Source organism: Callionymus lyra, chromosome 1 (genome assembly GCF_982586985.1).
Source record: "Callionymus lyra chromosome 1, fCalLyr1.hap1.1, whole genome shotgun sequence".
NCBI classification, from domain to species: Eukaryota; Metazoa; Chordata; class Actinopteri; order Syngnathiformes; family Callionymidae; genus Callionymus; species Callionymus lyra.
In genome coordinates, this window is record NC_141818.1 from 48,115,786 (window position 1) to 48,141,196 (window position 25,411).

At 36.6% G+C, this 25,411-nt stretch overlaps 2 protein-coding genes across 2 annotated transcripts in view; both read right to left on the bottom strand.

Annotated features, from left to right (window-relative positions):
* Nucleotides 1-551: 551 nt before the first annotated feature.
* On the bottom strand, nt 552-16,916 carry stra6l (STRA6-like). Its single transcript, XM_087785557.1, has 18 exons — nt 16,837-16,916; nt 16,627-16,693; nt 15,729-15,829; nt 15,531-15,661; nt 14,233-14,353; nt 13,861-13,906; nt 13,665-13,790; nt 13,532-13,605; nt 12,424-12,532; nt 12,209-12,362; nt 10,691-10,766; nt 10,547-10,628; nt 9,328-9,376; nt 9,137-9,254; nt 7,341-7,460; nt 2,581-2,744; nt 1,241-1,381; nt 552-1,182 (listed from the first exon to the last, which is right to left on the bottom strand). Exons 1-18 carry the CDS (start codon nt 16,860-16,862, stop codon nt 971-973), a joined length of 1,917 nt encoding a protein of 638 aa, XP_087641683.1. The 5' UTR covers nt 16,863-16,916; the 3' UTR covers nt 552-970.
* Nucleotides 16,917-18,315: 1,399 nt separating this feature from the next.
* Nucleotides 18,316-25,411, bottom strand: part of LOC148089984 (phospholipid-transporting ATPase ABCA1-like) — a 48,723-nt gene continuing 41,627 nt past the window's right edge. The window contains exons 45-47 of the mRNA XM_087811080.1: nt 24,495-24,598; nt 22,937-23,273; nt 18,316-19,610 (exon numbers count right to left, since the gene is read on the bottom strand). Coding sequence (XP_087667206.1) covers nt 19,467-19,610; nt 22,937-23,273; nt 24,495-24,598 — 585 coding nt within the window. The 3' untranslated portion in view covers nt 18,316-19,466. The remainder of the gene's footprint in view (nt 19,611-22,936; nt 23,274-24,494; nt 24,599-25,411) is intronic.

Sequence of the window (25,411 nt, forward strand, 5' to 3'; positions counted from 1 at the left end):
TTGTGGGTTCTTCTGCACTAAAATACAACTACACACTATCATTGAATTTAATAATTTCTACATTTAAAGTTAATCAATTTAAACATTTAAATATTTTCAAAGTTTTTTAATATACATAAAGTTTATTATCCATTAATTCCAAAATGTATGTTTTTCTTCTATTTTTTTTAATCCATAGCTTTTCAATTCAATATAAATATTTTTAATCATTTAATTTTATAGTTTTCATATTGAAAGATTGCATTTATTTCTTTACATGAATACAATGTAAACAATACAACAATACAATCACTAAGACACAAATAACACACACGCACACATACACACGCGTGCACACACAGACACAAATACACATGCACTCACACAGATACACACATACATACTCAAACCACCTCAATTATACTAACACACCAAACACACACACTAAGACACAAATAAACTCACACATACGTACATATTCACACAGATACATACATACACAGACACATGCTTACACACAAATACCCAAAACACACACACAAACACACACTACACACAAAAACACACAAGTCTGTAGCCAATTATTTTATTTAGATTATTTCGATTGTGAGAGAATCGAGTTTCAACCTCAGAAGCAACAAGTCTGGAATATTTTAAGTACATTTAAGTTCAAACGACACAACAACTTTAAACGATATATAACATAATTATAAATAAATAAAACACATTTATAAACACACAACTAAATGTACAAATAAATGTATTAACATAAAGCAAAAATGAAAAAATAAATAATTCAGGTGTTTATTTACTTGACATTTTGGTATTTATTCACACGTTTATTCATTTATACATTTAGTTGTGTGTTTATTTATTTATAATTGTGTCATTTGTCGTCATCAAAAACAACAACAACAGCTACTGGTTATAAAAACAAAACTAACTTTAGTGAAACACAGCTGTAAATCATGCTATATTTATTGCTCCTGAATCAACAATCGTCTTCAGTGACGGTGACCTCCGGCTCCGGGGTCAGCTGCAGGTGAGAGGTCATGACCCAGACCTTCACCGCCGTGTCCATCTGGGAGACGCTGGACGCGGAGCAGAGATGATGTTTCCTGTGGAGGATCAGTCGAGGGTTCCTCAGCAGAGTGTAGAACAGAGCCCAGCGTCTCCTGGAGCGACTGTTGTTCCCTCGACCGTCTGCCGACGCCAGAAGGTCACATGAGAAGGTCACGCGACAGGTCATGTGACGACTCACCTGAGCTGTCGAAGGTCGCGTACGAAGGTGTTTGTGTTTGTTTGTCCAGCGTGTTGGAGATGAGCAGCTGACAGAAGCACACCATGGTGGGGTTGTTATGATAGTGATCCGCGATGATCATCCCGATCCACGTCCTGTAGCCTGTGACGAACGTATAAACTTTATGGGTTTATTGCATATATATATCTTTTTATTACACACAGAGTAAAAAAAAATATATATATGCAATAAACATAGACATTTGATGTGAACTGGAATGAACTGAAAGAGTTAAGAAGAAAAAGAGGAAGAAAAAAAGTAGTAGCAGACGTAGAAGTAGTAGTAGTAGTAGTAGTAAGTAGTAAAAGTACAAGTAAAATTAGTCGTGAAATTACAAATAGAAGTTGTAGAAGTAGTAAAGTATAATTAGTAAAAGCGTTTGTAGAATAAGTAGTAGAATTAGTAGTAAAAATATGAGTAGAATTAGTAGTAAAAATTATAAGTAGAATTAGTAGTAAAAGTACAAGTAGAAGTTGTAGAAGTAGAACTAGTAAAGTATAATTAGTAAAGCAGTAGTAGAATTAGTAGTAAAAGTATAATTAGTAGTAAAAGTATAATTAGAAGTAGTAGTAAAAGTATAATTAGAATTAGTAGTACAATTATTAGTATAATTAGTAGTAAAAGCAGTAGTTGAATTCCACGTCCTGTATCCTGCAATAAACATATAACGTTTATGTGTTTATTGCATATATATATTTTTATTACACACAGAGTAAAAATAATATATATATATGCAATAAACATAAAAATTTGATGTGAACTGAAATTAACCGAAAGAGTTAAGAAGACAAAGAGGAAGAACATTTGAAATAGAAGTAGTTGCAGACGTAGAAGTAGTAGTAGTAGTAGTAAGTAGTAAAAGTATAAGTAAAATTAGTAGTACAATTACAAATAGAAGTTGTAGAAGTAGTAAAGTATAATTAGTAAAAGCGGTTGTAGAATAAGTAGTAGAATTAGTAGTAAAAATATGAGTAGAATTAGTAGAAAAAATTATAAGTAGAATTAGTAGTAAAAGTACAAGTAGAAGTAGTAAAGTATAATTAGTAAAAGTGGTAGTCGAAAAAGTAGTAAAAGTATAAGTAGAATTAGTAGTAAAAGTACAAGTAGAAGTTGTAGAAGTATAACTAGTAAAGTATAATTAGTAAAACAGTAGTATAATTAGTAGTAAAAGTATAATTAGAATTAGTTGTAGAAGTATAAGTAGAATTAGTAGTAAAAGCAGTAGTTCTGTATCCTGCAATAACCATATAAAGTGCATGTGTTTACTGCACATATATATCTGTAACAGTATCCATGAGGACCTGCGTCCATGTTCTCGTAGCCTCTCTGCATGATGGTTCTGTCGATGCGCGACACGAGCCACGTTCCCACGAACACGCTGAGGATGAGCCTGAGGACGCAGGTGCTGAAGCCCATCACCACGTTGTAGAAGAAGAAGAAGTAGTTGAAGCAGTCGAAGGCTTTCCTGCGAGAACGTGACACGTCAACATACTGTACGTCAACATACTGTACGTCAACACACGTCAACATACTGTACGTCAACACACGTCAACATACTGTACGTCAACATACTGTACGTCAACACACGTCAACATACTGTACGTCAACATACATCAACACACGTCAACATACGTCAACATACGTCAACACACGTCAACAAACTGTACGTCAACATACGTCAACACACGTCAACATACTGTACGTCAACACACGTCAACATACTGTACGTCAACACACGTCAACACACGTCAACACACGTCAACATACGTCAACACACGTCAACACACGTCAACACACGTCAACATACGTCAACACACGTCAACATACTGTACGTCTACACACGTCAACATACTGTACGTCAACACACGTCAACATACTGTACGTCAACACACGTCAACACACGTCAACACACGTCAACATACGTCAACACACGTCAACACACGTCAACACACGTCAACATACGTCAACACACGTCAACATACTGTACGTCTACACACGTCAACATACTGTACGTCAACACACGTCAACACACGTCAACATACTGTACGTCAACACACGTCAACACACGTCAACACACGTCAACATACTGTACGTCAACATACGTCAACATACGTCAACATACGTCAACATACGTCAACACACGTCAACATACGTCAACACACGTCAACATACTGTACGTCAACACACGTCAACATACTGTACGTCAACATACTGTACGTCAACACACGTCAACATACTGTACGTCAACATACATCAACACACGTCAACATACGTCAACATACGTCAACACACGTCAACAAACTGTACGTCAACATACGTCAACACACGTCAACATACTGTACGTCAACACACGTCAACATACTGTACGTCAACACACGTCAACACACGTCAACACACGTCAACATACGTCAACACACGTCAACACACGTCAACACACGTCAACACACGTCAACATACGTCAACACACGTCAACATACTGTACGTCTACACACGTCAACATACTGTACGTCAACACACGTCAACATACTGTACGTCAACACACGTCAACACACGTCAACACACGTCAACATACGTCAACACACGTCAACACACGTCAACATACGTCAACACACGTCAACATACTGTACGTCTACACACGTCAACATACTGTACGTCAACACACGTCAACATACTGTACGTCAACATACGTCAACATACGTCAACATACGTCAACATACGTCAACACACGTCAACATACTGTACGTCAACACACGTCAACATACGTCAACACACGTCAACATACGTCAACACACGTCAACATACTGTACGTTAACACACGTCAACATACGTCAACACACGTCAACACACGTCAACACACGTCAACATACGTCAACACACGTCAACACACGTCAACATACTGTACGTCAACATACGTCAACAAACTGTACGTCAACATACGTCAACACACGTCAACATACTGTACGTCAACATACGTCAACACACGTCAACACACGTCAACATACTGTACGTCAACATACGTCAACATACGTCAACATACGTCAACACACGTCAACATACGTCAACACACGTCAACATACTGTACGTCAACACACGTCAACATACGTCAACACACGTCAACATACTGTACGTTAACACACGTCAACATACGTCAACACACGTCAACACACGTCAACACACGTCAACATACGTCAACACACGTCAACACACGTCAACACACTGTACGTCAACATACGTCAACACACGTCAACACACGTCAACACACGTCAACACACGTCAACATACGTCAACACACGTCAACACACGTCAACATACTGTACGTCAACATACGTCAACAAACTGTACGTCAACATACGTCAACACACGTCAACATACTGTACGTCAACATACTGTACGTCAACATACTGTACGTCAACATACTGTACGTCAACACACGTAAACATACGTCAACATACGTCAACATACTGTACGTCAACATACGTCAACACACGTCAACATACTGTACGTCAACATACATCAACATACGTCAACATACGTCAACATACTGTACGTCAACATACGTCAACATACGTCAACACACGTCAACATACGTCAACACACGTCAACATACTGTACGTCAACACACGTCAACATACTGTACGTCAACACACGTCAACATACGTCAACACACGTCAACATACGTCAACACACGTCAACACACGTCAACATACTGTACGTCAACACACGTCAACATACTGTACGTCAACACACGTCAACATACTGTACGTCAACACACGTCAACACACGTCAACACACGTCAACATACGTCAACACACGTCAACACACGTCAACATACTGTACGTCAACATACGTCAACACACGTCAACACACGTCAACATACGTCAACACACGTCAACACACGTCAACATACTGTACGTCAACATATGTCAACAAACTGTACGTCAACATACGTCAACACACGTCAACATACTGTACGTCAACACACGTCAACACACGTCAACATACGTCAACACACGTCAACATACTGTACGTCTACACACGTCAACATACTGTACGTCAACACACGTCAACACACGTCAACACACGTCAACATACGTCAACACACGTCAACACACGTCAACATACTGTACGTCAACACACGTCAACATACTGTACGTCAACACACGTCAACATACGTCAACACACGTCAACATACGTCAACACACGTCAACACACGTCAACATACTGTACGTCAACACACGTCAACATACTGTACGTCAACACACGTCAACATACTGTACGTCAACACACGTCAACACACGTCAACACACGTCAACATACGTCAACACACGTCAACACACGTCAACATACTGTACGTCAACATACGTCAACACACGTCAACACACGTCAACACACGTCAACATACGTCAACACACGTCAACACACGTCAACATACTGTACGTCAACATATGTCAACAAACTGTACGTCAACATACGTCAACACACGTCAACATACTGTACGTCAACACACGTCAACACACGTCAACATACGTCAACACACGTCAACATACTGTACGTCAACACACGTCAACACACGTCAACATACGTAAACACACGTCAACATACTGTACGTCAACACACGTCAACACACGTCAACATACTGTACGTCAACATACGTCAACACACGTCAACATACTGTACGTCAACATACGTCAACATACGTCAACATACGTCAACACACGTCAACACACGTCAACATACGTCAACACACGTCAACATACTGTACGTCAACACACGTCAACATACGTCAACACACGTCAACATACTGTACGTCAACACACGTCAACATACGTCAACACACGTCAACACACGTCAACACACGTCAACACACGTCAATATACTGTACGTCAACATACGTCAACACACGTCAACACACGTCAACACACGTCAACACACGTCAACATACGTCAACACACGTCAACACACGTCAACATACTGTACGTCAACATACGTCAACAAACTGTACGTCAACATACGTCAACACACGTCAACATACTGTACGTCAACATACGTCAACACACGTCAACATACTGTACGTCAACATACGTCAACACACGTCAACATACTGTACGTCAACATACGTCAACACACGTCAACAAACTGTACGTCAACACACGTCAACATACGTCAACATACGTCAACACACGTCAACAAACTGTACGTCAACACACGTCAACATACGTCAACATACGTCAACACACGTCAACAAACTGTACGTCAACACACGTCAACACACGTCAACATACGTCAACACACGTCAACACACGTCAACACACGTCAACATACTGTACGTCAACATACGTCAACACACGTCAACATACGTCAACATACTGTACGTCAACATACGTCAACACACGTCAACATACGTCAACAAACTGTACGTCAACATACGTCAACACACGTCAACATACTGTACGTCAACATACGTCAACATACGTCAACATACGTCAACATACGTCAACATACTGTACGTCAACATACGTCAACATACGTCAACATACGTCAACATACGTCAACATACGTCAACATACTGTACGTCAACATACGTCAACATACGTCAACATACGTCAACATACTGTACGTCAACATACGTCAACACACGTCAACACACGTCAACACACGTCAACACACGTCAACATACTGTACGTCAACACACGTCAACACATGTCAACACACGTCAACACACGTCAACACACGTCAACATACGTCAACACACGTCAACACACGTCAACATACTGTACGTCAACACACGTCAACACACGTCAACACACGTCAACACACGTCAACACACGTCAACACACGTCAACATACGTCAACACACGTCAACACACGTCAACATACTGTACGTCAACACACGTCAACACACGTCAACACACGTCAACACACGTCAACACACGTCAACACACGTCAACACACGTCAACACACGTCAACATACTGTACGTCAACACACGTCAACACACGTCAACACACGTCAACACACGTCAACACACGTCAACACACGTCGAGCACCGAGTCGAAACCCACTTGTTGTCGACGGCCAGAGGTTTGTGTTTGTCCGTCGACGACAGTTTCTTCTGCAGGAAGAACACCTGGACCAGGACCATCTGCAGGACCACCGTGCCGATCACCATGGCGATGGTGAGACTAGAAGATCGATGGACCGAGAGAATCTTAATAATAAACTTGTTAATGAGCAGTTCCAGGAGAAAATGAGTTTCATGTTGAATCTTCTCTTGAAAGTTTTAGTTTTCAAAAGTAAAAATGTGTGAAAACAGTTGAAATGATGCGAAGAAAAGATGTGAAGACGATGAAATGAACTGAAAGAGTTAAGAAGAAAAATAGAAGAAAAGTTTTAATAGAAGTACTAGCAGAAGTAGTAATAGAAGTAGAAGAAGTAGTAGTCCTAGAAGTAGAAATAGAAGTATAATAATTAGTAGTCGTAGAAGTAGTGAAAGTACAAGTAGTAGTATAAGTAGTATAAGCAGTAGTAGAATTAGTAGTAAAAGTATAAGTAGATTTAGTCTAATAAGTAGTAGTAGAATTAGTTCTAGATTTAGTTTTATAATTAGTAGTAAAAGTACAAGTTGTATAAATATAAGTTGTAAAGTATAATTTAGTAAAATCAGTAGTAAAAGTATAAGTATAATAAGTTGTATAAGTATGATAATGAATAGTAAAAGCAGCAGTAGAATTAGTAGTACAATTAGAAGTAGAAGTTGTAGAAGTAGAAGTAGTAAAGTATAATTAGTAAATGTAGTAATAGAATTAGTAGTAAAAGTAAAAGTAGTATTACCCGTTTAATTAGAAGTAAAAGTATGAATAGAATAAGTAGTGAAAGTGGATGAATAAGTAGTAAAGTATAATTAGTAAAAGTATAAGTATAATCCGAAGTTAATGTAGAAGTTGTAGAAGTAGAAGTAGTAAAGCATAATTAGTAAAATCAGTAGAATAATTAGTAGTAAAAGTACAAGCGTAATTAGTAGTAAAAGTAGAAGTAGACGTTGACGAAGTAGAAGAAGTAAAAGTATAAGTTGAAGAAGTAGAAGAAGTAAAATATAATTATTAAAAGTACAAGTTTAATTAGTAGTAAAACTATAAGTGTAATAAGTAGTAATAGTGAAGTATAATTGGTAGTAAAAGTATAAGGTTAATTAGTAGTAAAAGTAGAAGTAGAAGTTGAAGAAGTAGAAGTAAAATATAATTATTAAAAGTACAAGTATAATTAGTAGTAAAAGCATGAGTATAATTAGTAGTAAAAGTATGAGAAAAATAAGTATTAAAACTATAAGTGTAATTAGTAGTAATAGTGAAGTATAATTGGTAGTAAAAGTACAAGGGTAATTAGTAGTAAAAGTATGAGTATAATAAGTATTAAAACTATATGTGTAATTAGTAGTAATAGTGAAGTATAATTGGTAGTAAAAGTACAAGGGTAATTAGTAGTAAAAGTATGAGTATAATAAGTATTAAAACTATAAGTGTAATTAGTAGTAATAGTGAAGTATAATTGGTAGTAAAAGTACAAGGGTAATTAGTAGTAAAAGTATGAGTATAATAAGTATTAAAACTATATGTGTAATTAGTAGTAATAGTGAAGTATAATTGGTAGTAAAAGTACAAGGGTAATTAGTAGTAAAAGTATGAGTATAATAAGTATTAAAACTATAAGTGTAATTAGTAGTAATAGTGAAGTATAATTGGTAGTAAAAGTATAAGGGTAATTAGTAGTAAAAGTAGAAGTAGAAGTTGAAGAAGTAGAAGTAGCATATAATTAGTAAAACTACAAGTATAATTAGTAGTACAAGTACTGACAAACGTACAAGATGGTTCCGAGGCTCTTGATCATGCTGACGACGCGTCCGTGTTGAATCGGGATCACAAAGACGTAAACGAACATCAAGGCGAGCAGGAAGTGAACGAAGTGAACCATCACGTAACCTTGGAGCCAAACACAGAACCAATGGAAACATGTCGTTTCTAATCATTTCTACGAAGTAAAAGAAGTTTTTACCCCACAACGTGAACGCGATCTGCCATCCAGAGTATCGTGCGATAGACGCCTGTCAATCAAGTTTGACGAGTCATCGTTTGATTGTTTGTACTTTTGTTTCTTAGACAACTTTAAACACGTTTAAGGAAGTAAATGCATCAGAAGAACATTCATGAGTAAATTGAACATTTTAAATGTACGCGTCACACGATTGGCTGAAAGTTAAAGATCCAGTAGCTCAGTGCTCTATTGGTTATGTCTGGTGACTTTACTATACCAACGTTTTTTTTATTGAATTTAAAAGACTATAAAACGAAAACTATAGTATTCTGAAAATCTACCTTTGAATTATTTAAATGATAATATCAAACTATATGTGTAAAACAAATAAGATTAGTATAGTATAAGATTAAATTGTAGAAATAGAAGTAGTAAAGTATAATTAGTAAAAGTAGTAGTAGAATTAGTAGTATAAGTAGTACAAGCAGTAGCACAATTATAAGTAAAAGTATAATTAAAAGTAGTAGTAGAATAAGTAATAAAAGTATAAGTAGTAAAGGTAGTAGTAAAATTAGTAGTAGAATTATAAGTATAAGTAGTAAAGTATAATTAGTAAAAGCCGTAGTATAATAAGTAGTGGAATTAGTAATAAAAGTATAATTAGTAAAAGTAGTAATATAATTAGTAGTAAAAGTAGAAATAGTAGTACAATTAGAAGTATAAGTATTAGTAGTAAAATAAGTAGTAGAATTAGAAATAAAAGTATAAAAAGAATTAGAAGTAAAAGTATAAGATTAAGTTGTAGAAGTAGAAGTAGTAAATTATAATTAGTAAATGTAATAGTAGGATAAGGAATATACTTAGTAGTACAATTAGTAGTAAAAGTATAATTAGAAGTAGTAAAGTATAATTAGTAAAAGTAGTAGTATAATTAGTAGTATAATTAGTAGTATAATTAGTAGTATAATTAGTAGTAAAATTATAATTAGTAAAAGTAGTAGTATAATTAGTAGTAAAAGTATAATTAGAAGTAGTAAAGTATAATAAGTAAAAGCAGTAGTATAATCAGTAGTATAATTAGTAGTAAAAGTATAATTAGTAGTAGTAAAGTATAATAAGTAAAAGCAGTAGTATAATTAGTAATCAGTTTAAACATTAAATATTCCGATGATGATGTACTTCCACTCGTGTACTTCCACTCGTGTACTGATCAAAGTTGTGTATTTGTTGTGTAACATACGAGGTTTGTGGCCGAGCTGGACGTGTGTAGTTTCTCTGGAAAGAAACTCTTGTCTCCTCGCCAGAGTCTCTTCAGGTGTTTCCTGGAAGATCGGAACGTTCGTAACATCGTAGAGTTGAGGATCTGCAGGTGCGAGCGACTCACCTGTAACACGCCAACACGTGCAGCGTGTACGCCACGGAGTTGAGACTCGCAAAGATGGTGGTCGCGAGCCACGTCTCTGCAACGACACGTGAACAATACTTGAATCTTAAAGTCGCATCAAGTAACATTCGTTTTCTTGATCGTAAACGTGGTTTTATTACGTCGTGATTCAGGAAAACTCTCCAGATCTCTTCTGGTCAGAGTGCGACCGATTATTAGTAAACGTATACTTAGTAGTATAATTAGTAATAAAAGTAATTGTATAATAAGTAGTACAAGTATAAGATTAAGTAGTAGAAGTAGTAAAGTATAATTAGTAAAATTAGTACTAGAATTAGAAGTATAAATAGTAAAAGCAGTAGCATAATTGATAATAAATGTGAAAGTAGTAAAAGTAGTAGTATAATTAGTAGAAAAAGGAGAAGTAGAATTAGTAGTAAAAGTATAAGATTAAGTTGTAGAACTAGAAGTAGTAAAGTATAATTAGTCAAAGTAGTAGTAGAATTAGTAGTATAAGTAGAAAAATCAGTAGTATAAAATTATAAGTTATAGTATATGTATAAGTAGTAGTAGAATCTGTAATAAAATAATAAGTAGTAAAAGTGGTAGTATAATAAGTAGTAAAATAATAAGTAGAATTAGTAGTATAATCAGAAGTATAAGTATAAGTAGTATTAGTAGTAAAAGTATAAGATTAAGTTGTAGAAGTAGAAGTAGTAAAGTATAATTAATAAAAGCAGTAGTAGAATTAGTAGTATAAATAGTAAAATTAGTAAAAGTATATGTAATAGTAGAATAAGTAGAATGAGTAGTATAATTAGTAGTAAGTAAGTAGCAAAGTAGAATTAGTAAAAGCAGTAGTATAAGTAGTAGTAGAATTAGTAATACAAGTATAAGTAGTAAAAATAGTAGTAGAATCAGTAAAAATGTTATTTTGTATTTATTTATATATATATTATATTTTGTATTATTATTATTTTTTACTTTTTTCCTTATTTGTTTTTAATAATTTTGTTTTTGTATTTAATTTCCTACAAAATAATTGAATTAAATTAAAGAAAATATTTGTAAAAAAAAAATAGTTGCCTTTCATCAAATTATATATATACATACAATATATATATGTATATATAATAGAATATCAAAATTAATTAATTTAGATTTATTATAAAACTTGCTGTTTTTTTTTAAAGATACAAAACTGCAAAAAATATTTTATAACAAAAATGTTATTCGTTTTTAAATACTTTATTATCCCTTAAATGTACTTGCAAATACTTCTAGAGGATGTTTTTTAATGGTGTGAAAGGTATTAAGTGCTAAAAGAATGAATTTATAAGTCTTTAACTTGGTCACTATTTTAGTTACGGAGCTGGTTTAGTTCAAACCTTCGCTAGAATGAGAAAATATTCATTTACAATAAAGTAATAGTTCGGCACAAATAAGATACTAATCTTTTTACCACGAGATAAAACCTCGAGTCACAAACATGCTGTATTTGGCACCGGCGCGACTCACTCCTGGACACGTGGATGAACTCCTCCAGGCGAGGGATGGCGGCGGCGAGAGCTTCCGTCTGGTTGCAGGAAGTGAGCAGAAGTTTGAGCGAATCCTTCCAGGCGTCCACGCGACCGAACACCATGTGACTCAGGCTGTAGTCGGCCAGCGTCATCTGTCAATCATCCACGGCGTCACCTCCGACCTTACGGCGCCCGTCTGGTTACCGTGGTTACCGTGTAGAGGCCGATGACGGAGATGATGGCGGTGCCGAGGATCCTGTTGGGGAACTTGAAGTGAGGATCCCACTCGTAGACCTTCCTTTGGAACAGGCTCAGAGACTTCCTGGAAAAGACCACGAGGTTTACCGTTTACTTCGTGAAGTTCCATCGATCTCTCGATCAAATACAGTGAATGAGTGACATCACAACATTTGAACTGTTGAAAATTAAGATGTTAATGTACTGTAGAATTTTAGTGTTTTATCATTAATTTAATCATTTAATATTTATCATTATATTATTATTATTATTTATAAAATATAATTGGAAAGGATTGTTTTTTAAACAACACCAACAACAATAATAATAATAACAATAATAACAACAATAATAATAACAACAATACTACTACTAATAATAATAATAATAATACCAACAATAATAATAATAACAATAATAATAATAATATTAATAATAATAATAATAATAATAATAATAATATAATATTAATAATAATAACCATACAAATAATAATACAAAGAAAAAGAAAAAAGAAAAGAAAAATAATGATAGTAATAATAATAATAATAATAATAATAATAATAACAATAATAATAATAATAATAATAATAATAATAATAATAATAATAATATGTATAAGATATAGCATTTACTTTTTTTTGTGTTAAAAATACATTTTCTATTTTTTAATATACTAAAGGTTTTAGGTGAAGCTCCGAGTAGAAAATTACGTTTTGAATTATCGAATTAAAATATTGATACATTGTTTTAATTAATAATTTAGAAAATATTCGAATCTTTACTATAAAAATACACATATTTAACCTTTCAATACAGAAATTATTTAATAACAACAAAATAAAACCTAAGAATGAAATTCAAAGTTTCAAAATGTTAAATGTTAAGTAAAATCATTCAATATTAAATATTCAGATTAAAAGATAAAAGTGATTTGATTAATCTCACGATACTTCATAAAAAACGGGGACATTTTATAATGAAGGTTGTAATGCAGACATCTTCCCACCAGAGGCCGCCAGAAACAATACTTAGTCTTAATTTCAGGGAGTGACTGGAGAGAAAAACAAGATAAAAGTCCTACTTGTTACTAGAAGTTTTCACCAGAAGCGTCTTGACGTGGTTCAGCTGGTGCTGCTCGATCACGTCGTCAGAGTCCTGGACCAGAAACACCGGCTCAGAGTTGTCCAGGACCTCCACGGACAGAAGTCACTCACCGGCGGCTCCAGCTGGAGGTGGATCCGAACCCCCTTGATGAGCATGTAGAAGAACCGGCCCAGGAGGAAGACCAGCGACAGGATGCACGGCCACTGCACGATGATCTTCTGGTTCCGGCCCAGAAGCTGCGAGACCAACACCATGACGAGCAGACGCAGGAGACGCCGAGGCCGCGAGCGAGTCGTACTCACCTACCTTCCCATCAGGACAGGTGAAGGTGTCCCAGACCGTCACGATGATCCTGAGGAACACATCAGAGTCTGGTGGGTCTGGACGGTCTGGTGGGTCTGGTGGGTCTGGAGGGTCTGGTGGGTCTGGTGGGTCTGGTGGGTCTGGAGGGTCTGGTGGGTCTGGTGGGTCTGGAGGGTCTGGTGGGTCTGGTGGGTCTGGAGGGTCTGGTGGGTCTGGTGGGTCTGGAGGGTCTGGTGGGTCTGGTGGGTCTGGAGGGTCTGGTGGGTCTGGTGGGTCTGGAGGGTCTGGTGGGTCTGGTGGGTCTGGAGGGTCTGGTGGGTCTGGTGGGTCTGGAGGGTCTGGTGGGTCTGGTGGGTCGACGCTCGTGACACTCACCAGGACAGGGAGTAAAGGATTCCCAGCACGGCACCGATGGTCCGGAACGGCGTCGACAAACAGGCGAAGAAGGGGAAGTTGACCAGACCGACCTCCAGAGCGCCGACCAAATACACAACCACTGAGGAGCAACACACGCGGTCACTGGGCTACACAACAACTGGATTGAAGAGGAAGTTCTGTTTGTTTTTAAATAAAAACAAAAGTTGCTTCAAGCAAATAAATATTTTCATTTCAAAAAAGTTTCTCCGATCATGAAGAAACTTGCTTCAAAGAATGTAGTAAAAAAAAAAGATGCTTCATAAATAAAAAAAATGTCAATTAAAAACATATTTTAAAAATGATACATTAAAATAAATATTTTCTATAAGAAAGTTGATATTACAAAAAAGCCTCAAAGAAAATATATTTATATCTTTTTTTTAAGTTGCTTAAATCAAAGAAATATATACATTTTTTAATGAAATTATATATATATATATATGTATATATATATATATATATATGTATATATATATATATATATATATATATATTAAGTTGCTTGGATCAAAGAAGTATTTAAAAAAAGGTTTCCTCAGTGAAAATATATATTTTAATTAAAAAAGAGAAAGTTTCTTAAATAATAAAAACATCATATAAAAGTTGCTCCGTAATAAAACTTTCTTGGGCAGTTTTAGAATATTAACATTATTTTTTTTAAATAGCTTTAATAAAAAATAAAAGGTTTCTTAAATAATATAAATGTAATTAAAAAAAAATCATGAAGAAAATAATAGCATTTTCCATCAAATTATTTAATTTAAAAACCAAAAATATGGTTGTTTTAATTTTTCCCCATTTTATATTTACCTGTTTTAAAAAAAAAAAAATCAAACAAAATGTATATTTTCGTTAAAAAAACAAACATTTGAAATCAATCAAAAACACATTTTCCATAAAAATGTTTCTGGAATCAAAAAGAGCATTAACTATGAAAATTTGCTTTAATCAAAATGAAGTTGATTTAATCAAAAATATATATTTTAATGTAAAATAAAAGAAGAAAAAGTTGCTTCAATCAAAGAAAAGTTAAAAGTGAAAAATGGTTTTGGTCAAAAGTCAAAATTTTCAATTTAGAAAAAGTTTAAAATTGAAATAATGTATGTTGTGTTTGTCATGTTTTGTGAAGCACATTTTGGTCCCTATTTTTGAAATCTTTTTCAAAGTTTTTGTTGTTGAAAATATTTGAATTTTTTTCTTTTGGTTCAATAGTAACGAAAGAAACGACAGCAGGTCCGTCATGGAAGCAGGAAAACCTTTGGCCCAGCTGGGAACGTTGAAGGGAATGTAGGCCTCGGAGAAGAGCAACAAGACGCTGTAAGACACGGCGCCGAACGCAAAACCGTACGACCAGCGGTTACTGAGGCTTCCGATCGTGTCCAGAGGTCTGAGACGAAGAGACACGGTCAACATTAGCATTAGCATTAGCATTAGCATTAGCTTCGACCACTTACACCACGATCGCAAAACGTCGTCCCAGGAAGGGAAGTTTGCGATCGACGGTTTGAACATTTGATCGTTTCTGCAAGAACGACAACACGACCGTGATCAGCACCTGAGGAAGAACATTTTTATGTATTAGAAAACTTTTCTTTACATCTATGATAAAATAAAAACAAAAAACACGTTGAAAGTTTGAGCCAAAACCCTTTTTTAATACGTTAAACTGCTGTTAAAATTCTGTTGCACGTTTAGGGTAGGATATTACGGTAATGGTTTAGTTAGTCGAGGTTTTGTTGAGTTACTAAAGTTACTAAAGTTACTAAAGTTACTCTAAACTGAAACAAGAATCTTCGTCTCGCTGTGAAACATAACTGCAGTTACAATGTTCTGACACTGGGAGGAGCCAGAAACAATGTTTGTACGGCTGATTTGGCGCGTGACACGCTTTAAGAATCATTTTAATTTTATAGACAGAAACATAAAACTTTATTGATCACGTAACGTTCAAAATAAATAAATGAGTTATTACTAGATTTATTGTGCAGTTTTATCATATTTATATAAAAAAAACAAATACATATTTTAAACGATAAATTCACTTTTATAAAAAAAAAGGAAAAGTTGCTGAAATAAAGTTTACGTAATACAAATATTGCTTCAATAAAAATTAGCTTAAAACAAATAAATGTAACAAAAAATGCTTTAATTTTTTTTCTTACAATCAAATGTAAAAAGTTGCTTAAAAATGTATAAATACATGTAGAAAACATTTTTTAAATCCTTGTTTTTTCATTTTTCAGTGTTTTTCTCTCTTTCAAGAGTTTTTTTTTTTTGTATCATTTTCTGACAATAGTTCATCGTCAACGATCAATAAATCCTTAAAAGTGAGACTGGAAGTCATGAACTCACTGCAGGCACGAGCGACACGTGAAGAAACACGTCCAGATAAATGCCGTTGAGACAGTCGTCGACGTCTCTGAAGAAAAAACACTTTGAGGAACAAGAAGAATTTTTGATAAAATCAAAAGTTTTCGTTCCTCAATCGAGAGGATTTTTCGGATCACAGGAGCAGCTGCGTCTGGTTACACACGTTTGTTTTACGAAGAAAAGAAAACTCACTTTGGTTCCATTTGTGTTGATGTCATTGTCGTCGCCGTCGTCGCCGTTGTGTGTCTCCGAAGGATGAAGGAGTTTGTAACTTGTTTCCTGGTTTCACTTCCGACCTTTGACCTGCAGAACTGATACTGCTCACGGTGTTCTTTTGTACACACACACACACACACACACACACACATGCAACCACACATATGCACGAACCGAACACACACGCACGAACCGAACACACACACACCCACACACACACACACACACACACGCACACGCACACGTACACACACACATGCAACCACACACATGCATGAACCAAACACACACACACCCACACACACACACACACACACACGCACACGTACACACACACATGCAACCACACACATGCATGAACCGAACACACACACACACACACACACACACACACACACACACACAAACACACACACACACACATCTAGCCACACACATGCACGCACGGACACACACACATGCACACGCACATGCACAAACCGAACACACACACATCCAGACACACACACACATGCGCACACACACACACATGCACGAACGCACGCATGTATGAAAAACATACACAAACACAAACTTACATGAACACACGTACACACACCTACATGAATACGCACACAAATTAACATATATACACACATGCATGAAGATACACACTTGCATGACTACACACACACAGAGACTTACACACACAAGCACAAACCACTTGCACAGACATACACACACATACCTAAACACACACACACCTAAACACACACACACACACCTAAACACACACACACACACCTAAACACACACACACCTAAACACACACACACCTTAACACACACACACACATTGATTGGTTCTGTGTAAAAAATGCAAGTTTCGACCAAAAGTTCTTTGACCCTGAACTGACTTCAGTTACACTTTCTATGCATCATAACTCACTTCTGCCCGTCCCAGCTACACAGGGCAACACTTGGTGAATCTAGGACGAAACGACTCACAAACGTGAAGCTTCGTCAACACTTCACTAGTTTAACCAAGTTATCGTTTTAATAATGTCGGTGAAGAATCGTGGTGAAAGAGGAAGAGAAGAAAGGGATCATGGGTCGGAGACGTCTGTTGCATTCATTTGTATCCTGGTTAAATTGATTTATTTATGTAAATAAAAACCTTCACAACAAGAATCCTTTTTTTTTTGCCGTTGAGTCCGTCGACGCTTCCGTTTTCAGGAGCCTGCAGTTCCACCGTCCTGCCAGCGGAGGGAGCCAGAAACAAACATCTCTAATTTGAACAACAACAAAAAAAATACGTTTTTTCAAAATGTATGAACTTTATTTGTGGACAGAACTATACACAGAAGGTAACAGACCCAACAGTCGTTTAATACTCAGAGATGTAAACAAATATTCATATCGCGCACGAGAAGAAACTACAGTAGCGACGTCGTACACGTTTTTTTCTCTTCTTAAATATCTTCGTCTATACTTTTATTTTTATTTAACATTTTTTCTCTAAAATCGGTTCCAGCAGCGTCTCTCGTCGCCGGCGTTTAAAGTGCCGTGTTTTTCGGGCGGAGACGACATGAAGCTCCGCCTACGATTGGACCACGAGCACCAAAGGTCGCACCGAAAAACGTCGTCGGGGGGTTTTGATCGATAAAGTTTTTTTCCGACGTCTGAATCCCCCCCCCCCTCCGGTGGTCCCTGTTTTTGACCCGGTTCCACTTCTCTGGACGGAACCAAGTGGTTTTTTTTAAATAAAAAAGCAGGATTTTGGCAGCTTCAGTTAGAAAAACTACATTTGGAGTCGCTGACCTTGACTGACCTTGTCAAGGTGACGCTGGTGGATCTTGAGCTGGCATTTGGCACAAACAGTTTGTTTATTTTTGTGTGTATTTCCCCGAGTCAGCAGGTTCTTCACAACACTTTTTCCTCCAGAAAAACAAAAACGTTACATTTTTTTCACTCAACAACACCGAAGCGGGTTCGACCTTTTGACCCCTTGAAGCTCCTGCGCATGCTCGGGACCAAACATGCAGGTCCTGGTGATGTTCCCGCGTCAGAGCGTTTTATCAACAACGCTTGTGCTTTGATACATTCCTGGACTTCCTGGACTTCTTCTGTGGTTTTTTTCAAGAGCGGCGAGCAGATCCTTCCAGAGTTTGTAGGCACTGATGCTGGAGGACGTTTCAAGGACACTGAGATGAAACGAAGAAATGACGTCGTCATGGCAACGGAGGGGGGTCTTCTTCTTCTTCTTCTTTTTTTTTGTTGAAAAATAGGACTTTTTTTAAATAACTATCTTAGAAAAACGCCTTCGACCTTTCACCCCGGTTTTGGATGAAGACGTTTGACCCTGAATACAAAAGTACATCGTTGAGCAGTTGGCAGTGAAGATGACCTTGAGCTTTGTCGTCAAAGATCTTTGATCCGAACAAAGATCTTCTCCGCGTCCAGTGAAGCTTCACGTCGTCACGAACACGTTCTTGCATTGGTTTGCATTGAGCGTCTTTCGCCCGCAGCGCCCCGCTCTCGTCGAGAGGGGGCGCCAGAGTCCAGGCGTGAATTTAAAAAAGACTAAAAAATATATAGAAATGGAAAAAAACAAAATGGCGGCGAGTCTCACACGACGCTCTCCTTGGTCTCGCGGTCCATGAGGAATGAGTTGAGTTTGGACACGTCGACCTCAACGGCGTCTCTTTTGTTCAGGTGGACGTCCTTCAGGTGATCCTCGTCGCTTTGGTCCTTCGCGAAGTTCACGAAAACCTGCGCCGGAGGAACATGGTTTTAGGTGTTTGTGAGGTTATAGGTGTTTGTGAGGTTTTAGGTGTTTGTGAGGTTATAGGTGTTTGTGAGGTTTTAGGTGTTTGTGAGGTTTTAGGCGTTTGTGAGGTTTTAGGTGTTTGTGAGGTTTTAAGTGTTTGTGAGGTTTTAGGCGTTTCTGAGGTTTTAGGTGTTTGTGAGGTTTTAGGTGTTTGTGAGGTTTTAGGTGTTTTTGAGGTTTTAGGCGTTTGTGAGGTTTTAGGTGTTTGTGAGGTCTTAGGTGTTTGTGAGGTTTTAGGTGTTTGTGAGGTTTTAGGCGTTTGTGAGGTTTTAGGTGTTTGTGACGTTTGTGAGGTTTTAGGTGTTTGTGAGGTTTTAGGTGTTTGTGAGGTTTTAGGTGTTTGTGAGGTTTTAGGCGTTTGTGAGGTTTTAGGTGTTTGTGAGGTCTTAGGTGTTTGTGAGGTTTTAGGTGTTTGTGAGGTTTCAGGCGTTTGTGAGGTTTTAGGTGTTTGTGAGGTTTTAGGTGTTTGTGAGGTTTTAGGTGTTTGTGAGGTTTTAGGTGTTTGTGAGGTTTTAGGCGTTTGTGAGGTTTTAGGCGTTTGTGAGGTTTTAGGTGTTTGTGAGGTTTTAGGTGTTTGTGAGGTTTTAGGCGTTTGTGAGGTTTTAGGCGTTTGTGAGGTTTTAGGTGTTTGTGAGGTTTCAGGTGTTTGTGAGGTTTTAGGCGTTTGTGAGGTTTTAGGTGTTTGTGAGGTTTTAGGTGTTTGTGAGGTTTTAGGTGTTTGTGAGGTTTGTGACGTTTGTGAGGTTTTAGGTGTTTGTGACGTTTGTGAGGTTTTAGGTGTTTGTGAGGTTTTAGGCGTTTTTGAGGTTTTAGGTGTTTGTGAGGTTTTAGGTGTTTGTGAGGTTTTAGGTGTTTGTGCGGTTTTAGTGTTTGTGAGGTTTTAGGTGTTTGTGAGGTTTTAGGTGTTTGTGAGGTTTTAGGTGTTTGTGAGGTCTTAGGTGTTTGTGAGGTTTTAGGTGTTTGTGAGGTTTTAGGTGTTTGTGAGGTTTTAGGTGTTTGTGAGGTTTTAGGTGTTTGTGAGGTTTAAGGTGTTTGTGCGGTTTTAGGTGTTTGTGAGGTTTTAGGTGTTTGAGGTTAAACATTTAAAATGTTTTTGTTTTTATTTCATCGTTTCTATATTTAAAGTTTAAAATTCTATTGTTTCAAATAATTACATTAAAATATATATATATTTTCAGATGAACTACATTATAAAACTACTATATACGTATAGTTTCTAAAATATTCAAATTTTGATTCAATTATTCAAAGAAAACAAATATAAACATAAAGTATAGAATATTAAATATTAAATGATCCAAAACGTTTTCAATGCTTAAAAAAAACGTTTCAATAAATATTTTCTGTTGAAATTGAAAAAAACTATTAAAAATGTTGGTTTAACTTTAGTTTATATTTGTTTTCTTTGAATAATTAACATTTAAATATTTTACAAATTATTTCTTACATGTATTTTATTATATTCTAATTACAATAATTCAAAAACAAACTTTCTAAATTCAATATTTTTAATTCATAGTATTTTAAATTCAATATATAAAAGTATAATAGAGTCACCAGACATTACTAACAGATCACGAGCTACTGGATCATGTGACCGTCTGTGAGTCATGTGATCGTCTGTGTGTCGCATGATTGGCTGGAAGTTTGATCCAGTAGCTCGTGATCTGTTAGTAATGTCTGGTGACTGTATTATACTTTTATATATTGAATTTAAAATACTATGAATTAAAAAATATTTAATACTACACATATATTTTTGATAATTTTAGATGAAAAAAGGGAACTTTATGAGTAAAAATATTTACTTGAAAAAAATTCTAATGATTTAAAATAAATAAATAAAATCTTTCAATATGTGAATAATTGTATAATAGAGTCACCAGACATTACTAACAGATCACGAGCTACTGGATCATGTGATCGTCTGTGAGTCATGTGATCGTCTGTGAGTCATGTGATCATCTGTGAGTCATGTGATCGTCTGTGAGTCATGTGATTGGCTGTGAGTCATGTGATCGTCTGTGAGTCATGTGACCGTCTGTGAGTCATGTGATCGTCTGTGTGTCGCATGATTGGCTGGAAGTTTGATCCAGTAGCTCGTGATCTGTTAGTAATGTCTGGTGACTGTATTATACTTTTATATATTGAATTTAAAATACTATGAATTAAAAAATATTTAATACTACACATATATTTTTGATAATTTTAGATGAAAAAAGGGAACTTTATGAGTAAAAATATTTACTTGAAAAAAATTCTAATGATTTAAAATAAATAAATAAAATCTTTCAATATGTGAATAATTGTATAATAGAGTCACCAGACATTACTAACAGATCACGAGCTACTGGATCATGTGATCGTCTGTGAGTCATGTGATCGTCTGTGAGTCATGTGATCATCTGTGAGTCATGTGATCGTCTGTGAGTCATGTGATTGGCTGTGAGTCATGTGATCGTCTGTGAGTCATGTGATCGTCTGTGAGTCATGTGATCGTCTGTGAGTCATGTGATCGTCTGTGAGTCATGTGATCGTCTGAGAGTCATGTGATCGTCTGTGAGTCATGTGATCGTCTGTGAGTCATGTGATCGTCTGTGAGTCATGTGATCGTCTGTGAGTCATGTGATCGTCTGTGAGTCATGTGATCGTCTGTGAGTCATGTGATCGTCTGTGAGTCATGTGATCGTCTGTGAGTCATGTGATCGTCTGTGAGTCATGTGATCGTCTGTGAGTCATGTGATCGTCTGTGAGTCATGTGATCGTCTGTGAGTCATGTGATCGACTGTGAGTCATGTGATCGTCTGTGAGTCATGTGATCGTCTGTGAGTCATGTGATCGTCTGTGAGTCATGTGATCGTCTGTGAGTCATGTGATCGTCTGTGAGTCATGTGATCGTCTGTGAGTCATGTGATCGACTGTGAGTCATGTGATCGTCTGTGAGTCATGTGATCGTCTGTGAGTCATGTGATCGTCTGTGAGTCATGTGATCGTCTGTGAGTCATGTGATCGTCTGTGAGTCATGTGATCGTCTGTGAGTCATGTGATCGTCTGTGAGTCATGTGATCGACTGTGAGTCATGTGATCGTCTGTGAGTCATGTGATTGGCTGGAAGTTTGATCCAGTAGCTCGTGATCTGTTAGTAATGTCTGGTGACTGTATTATACTTTTATATATTGAATTTAAAATACTATGAATTAAAACACATAAAATACAAAAACGATATTTTTGAAGATGATATTGAACTTGAAGAGTGAAGACCACGGACCTGGTCCAGGGTGGTCTGGGACACAGAGTAGTCCTCGATGCGGAGCGAGTCTTTGTTGGTGGACAGCAGCGAGAAGATGCGGGCGAGCGAGGTGAGCGAGGACGGCAGCTGGTACTGCAGCATGTTACGATGTTTCTCCTTCAAGGTGCTGCCCGGGAGCTCCTGCTCGATGAAGTCCACCACCGGCTGCAGGTCCGGGTCCGGCCCGGCCACCCTCAGGATGATGGTGTACCCGTCCCCGAACCGGTTCTTCAGGTGCTGCACACTGCCGAGGCACCGGAACCTGCCGTTGACCATGATGGCCATCCTGGTGCAGAGAGCCTCGCATTCCTCCATGCTGCACAGACAGGAAGTTGATTAACAACATGGAATTAAGTCGTTTATAAACAGGAAGTTGATTAACAACATGGAATTAAGTCGTTTATAAACAGGAAGTTGATTAACAACATGGAATTAAGTCGTTTATAAACAGGAAGTTGATTAAAAACATTGAATTAAGTCGTTTATAAACAGGAAGTTGATTAAAAACAGTGAATTAAGTAGTTTATAAACAGGAAGTTGACTAACAACATGGAATTAAGTCGTTTATAAACAGGAAGTTGATTTAAAACATTGAATTAAGTCGTTATTAAACAGGAAGTTGATTAAAAACATGGAATTAAGTCGTTTATAAACAGGAAGTTGATTAAAAACATGGAATTAAGTCGTTTATAAACAGGAAGTTGATTAAAAACATTGAATTAAGTCGTTTATAAACAGGAAGTTGATTAAAAACATGGAATTAAGTCGTTTATAAACAGGAAGTTGATTAAAAACATTGAATTAAGTCGTTTATAAACAGGAAGTTGATTAAAACATTGAATGAAGTCGTTTCTAAACAGGAAGTTGATTAAAAACATTGAATGAAGTCGTTTCTAAACAGGAAGTTGATTAAAAACATGGAATTAAGTCGTTTATAAACAGGAAGTTGATTAAAAACATGGAATTAAGTCGTTTATAAACAGGAAGTTGATTAAAAACATTGAATGAAGTAGTTTCTAAACAGGAAGTTGATTAAAACATTGAATGAAGTCGTTTCTAAACAGGAAGTTGATTAAAAACATTGAATGAAGTCGTTTCTAAACAGGAAGTTGATTAAAACATTGAATTAAGTTGTTTCTAAACAGGAAGTTGATTAAAAACATTGAATGAAGTCGTTTCTAAACAGGAAGTTGATTAAAACATTGAATTAAGTTATTTTTAAACAGGAAGTTGATTAAAAAAACTTTGAATTGAGTCATTTCTAAACAGGAAGTTGATTTAAAAAATACATTTATTTCAGAATCAATGACATTTTAGTTTGATCTTATAATTCCAATAATTCAACAATAAATAGTTGTAATTCAGTATAAAATGTTGCTATAAAAGTGACGCCAGACAAAACCAAGCGATGACGAGCGACTGTCGTCTCGTGATTCTGTTGTATTTAAAAATCCATAAATGGAAATAAATAGAATTTATCAAATTTATTTTTTAATGATTGTAATTATTAAATATACAAGTAACTAAACTCACGAACCTGTGAGACGTGAGGACGACAGAGCGCCCCTCCTTGACGATGCTCAGTATCGCGTTCCATAGAGCGCGTCTGGCTTTAGGATCCATCCCCGTCGTCGGCTCGTCCTGAGGGGACGAAAACAAAACAAATGAGTATGTGGTATCCCTTGTGTTGTCTTTGGGTCAAGGTGAACCAAAGGCAGCAAAACAAATGAGTTTGTGGTATCCCTTGTGTTGTCTTTGGGTCAAGGTGAACCAAAGGCAGCAAAACAAATGAGTTTGTGGTATCCCTTGTGTTGTCTTTGGGTCAAGGTGAACCAAAGGCAGCAAAACAAATGAGTTTGTGGTATCCCTTGTGTTGTCTTTGGGTCAAGGTGAACCAAAGGCAGCAAAACAAATGAGTTTGTGGTATCCCTTGTGTTGTCTTTGGGTCAAGGTGAACCAAAGGCAGCAAAACAAATGAGTTTGTGGTATCCCTTGTGTTGTCTCTGGGTCAAGGTGAACCAAAGGCAGCAAAACAAATGAGTTTGTGGTATCCCTTGTGTTGTCTTTGGGTCAAGGTGAACCAAAGGCAGCAAAACAAATGAGTTTGTGGTATCCCTTGTGTTGTCTTTGGGTCAAGGTGAACCAAAGGCAGCAAAACAAATGAATTTGTGGTATCCCTTGTGTTGTCTCTGGGTCAAGTTGACCCGAAGGCCTGAAAACAAATATGTTTGTGGTATCCCTTGTTTTGTCTCAGAGGCCCGAATACAAATGTATTTGTGGTATCCCTTGTGTTGTCTCACGGTCAAAGGTCAATGACCTTCCTCGCTTCCATAAATACATACGCAGTGATGGAGGTCGTCATGGACCTTCGGGTCACATTGACCCAGAGACAACAGAAGGCTGAATAAATATTTATATAGTTCATCAACAGACCGATGTTAGTCTCATCAATAA

What these genes read in the sequence shown, in the direction of transcription:
- stra6l (XM_087785557.1), bottom strand. Translation starts at nt 16,862, where the DNA reads ATGACATCAACACAAATGGAACCAAA. An exon ending in TCAACACAAATGGAACCAAA is followed by an intron (nt 16,694 to 16,836) that starts GTGAGTTTTCTT and finishes TTTTTTCTTCAG; the next exon opens with AGACGTCGACGACTGTCTCA. An exon ending in TCACCTGTCCTGATGGGAAG is followed by an intron (nt 13,791 to 13,860) that starts GTAGGTGAGTAC and finishes TTGGTCTCGCAG; the next exon opens with CTTCTGGGCCGGAACCAGAA.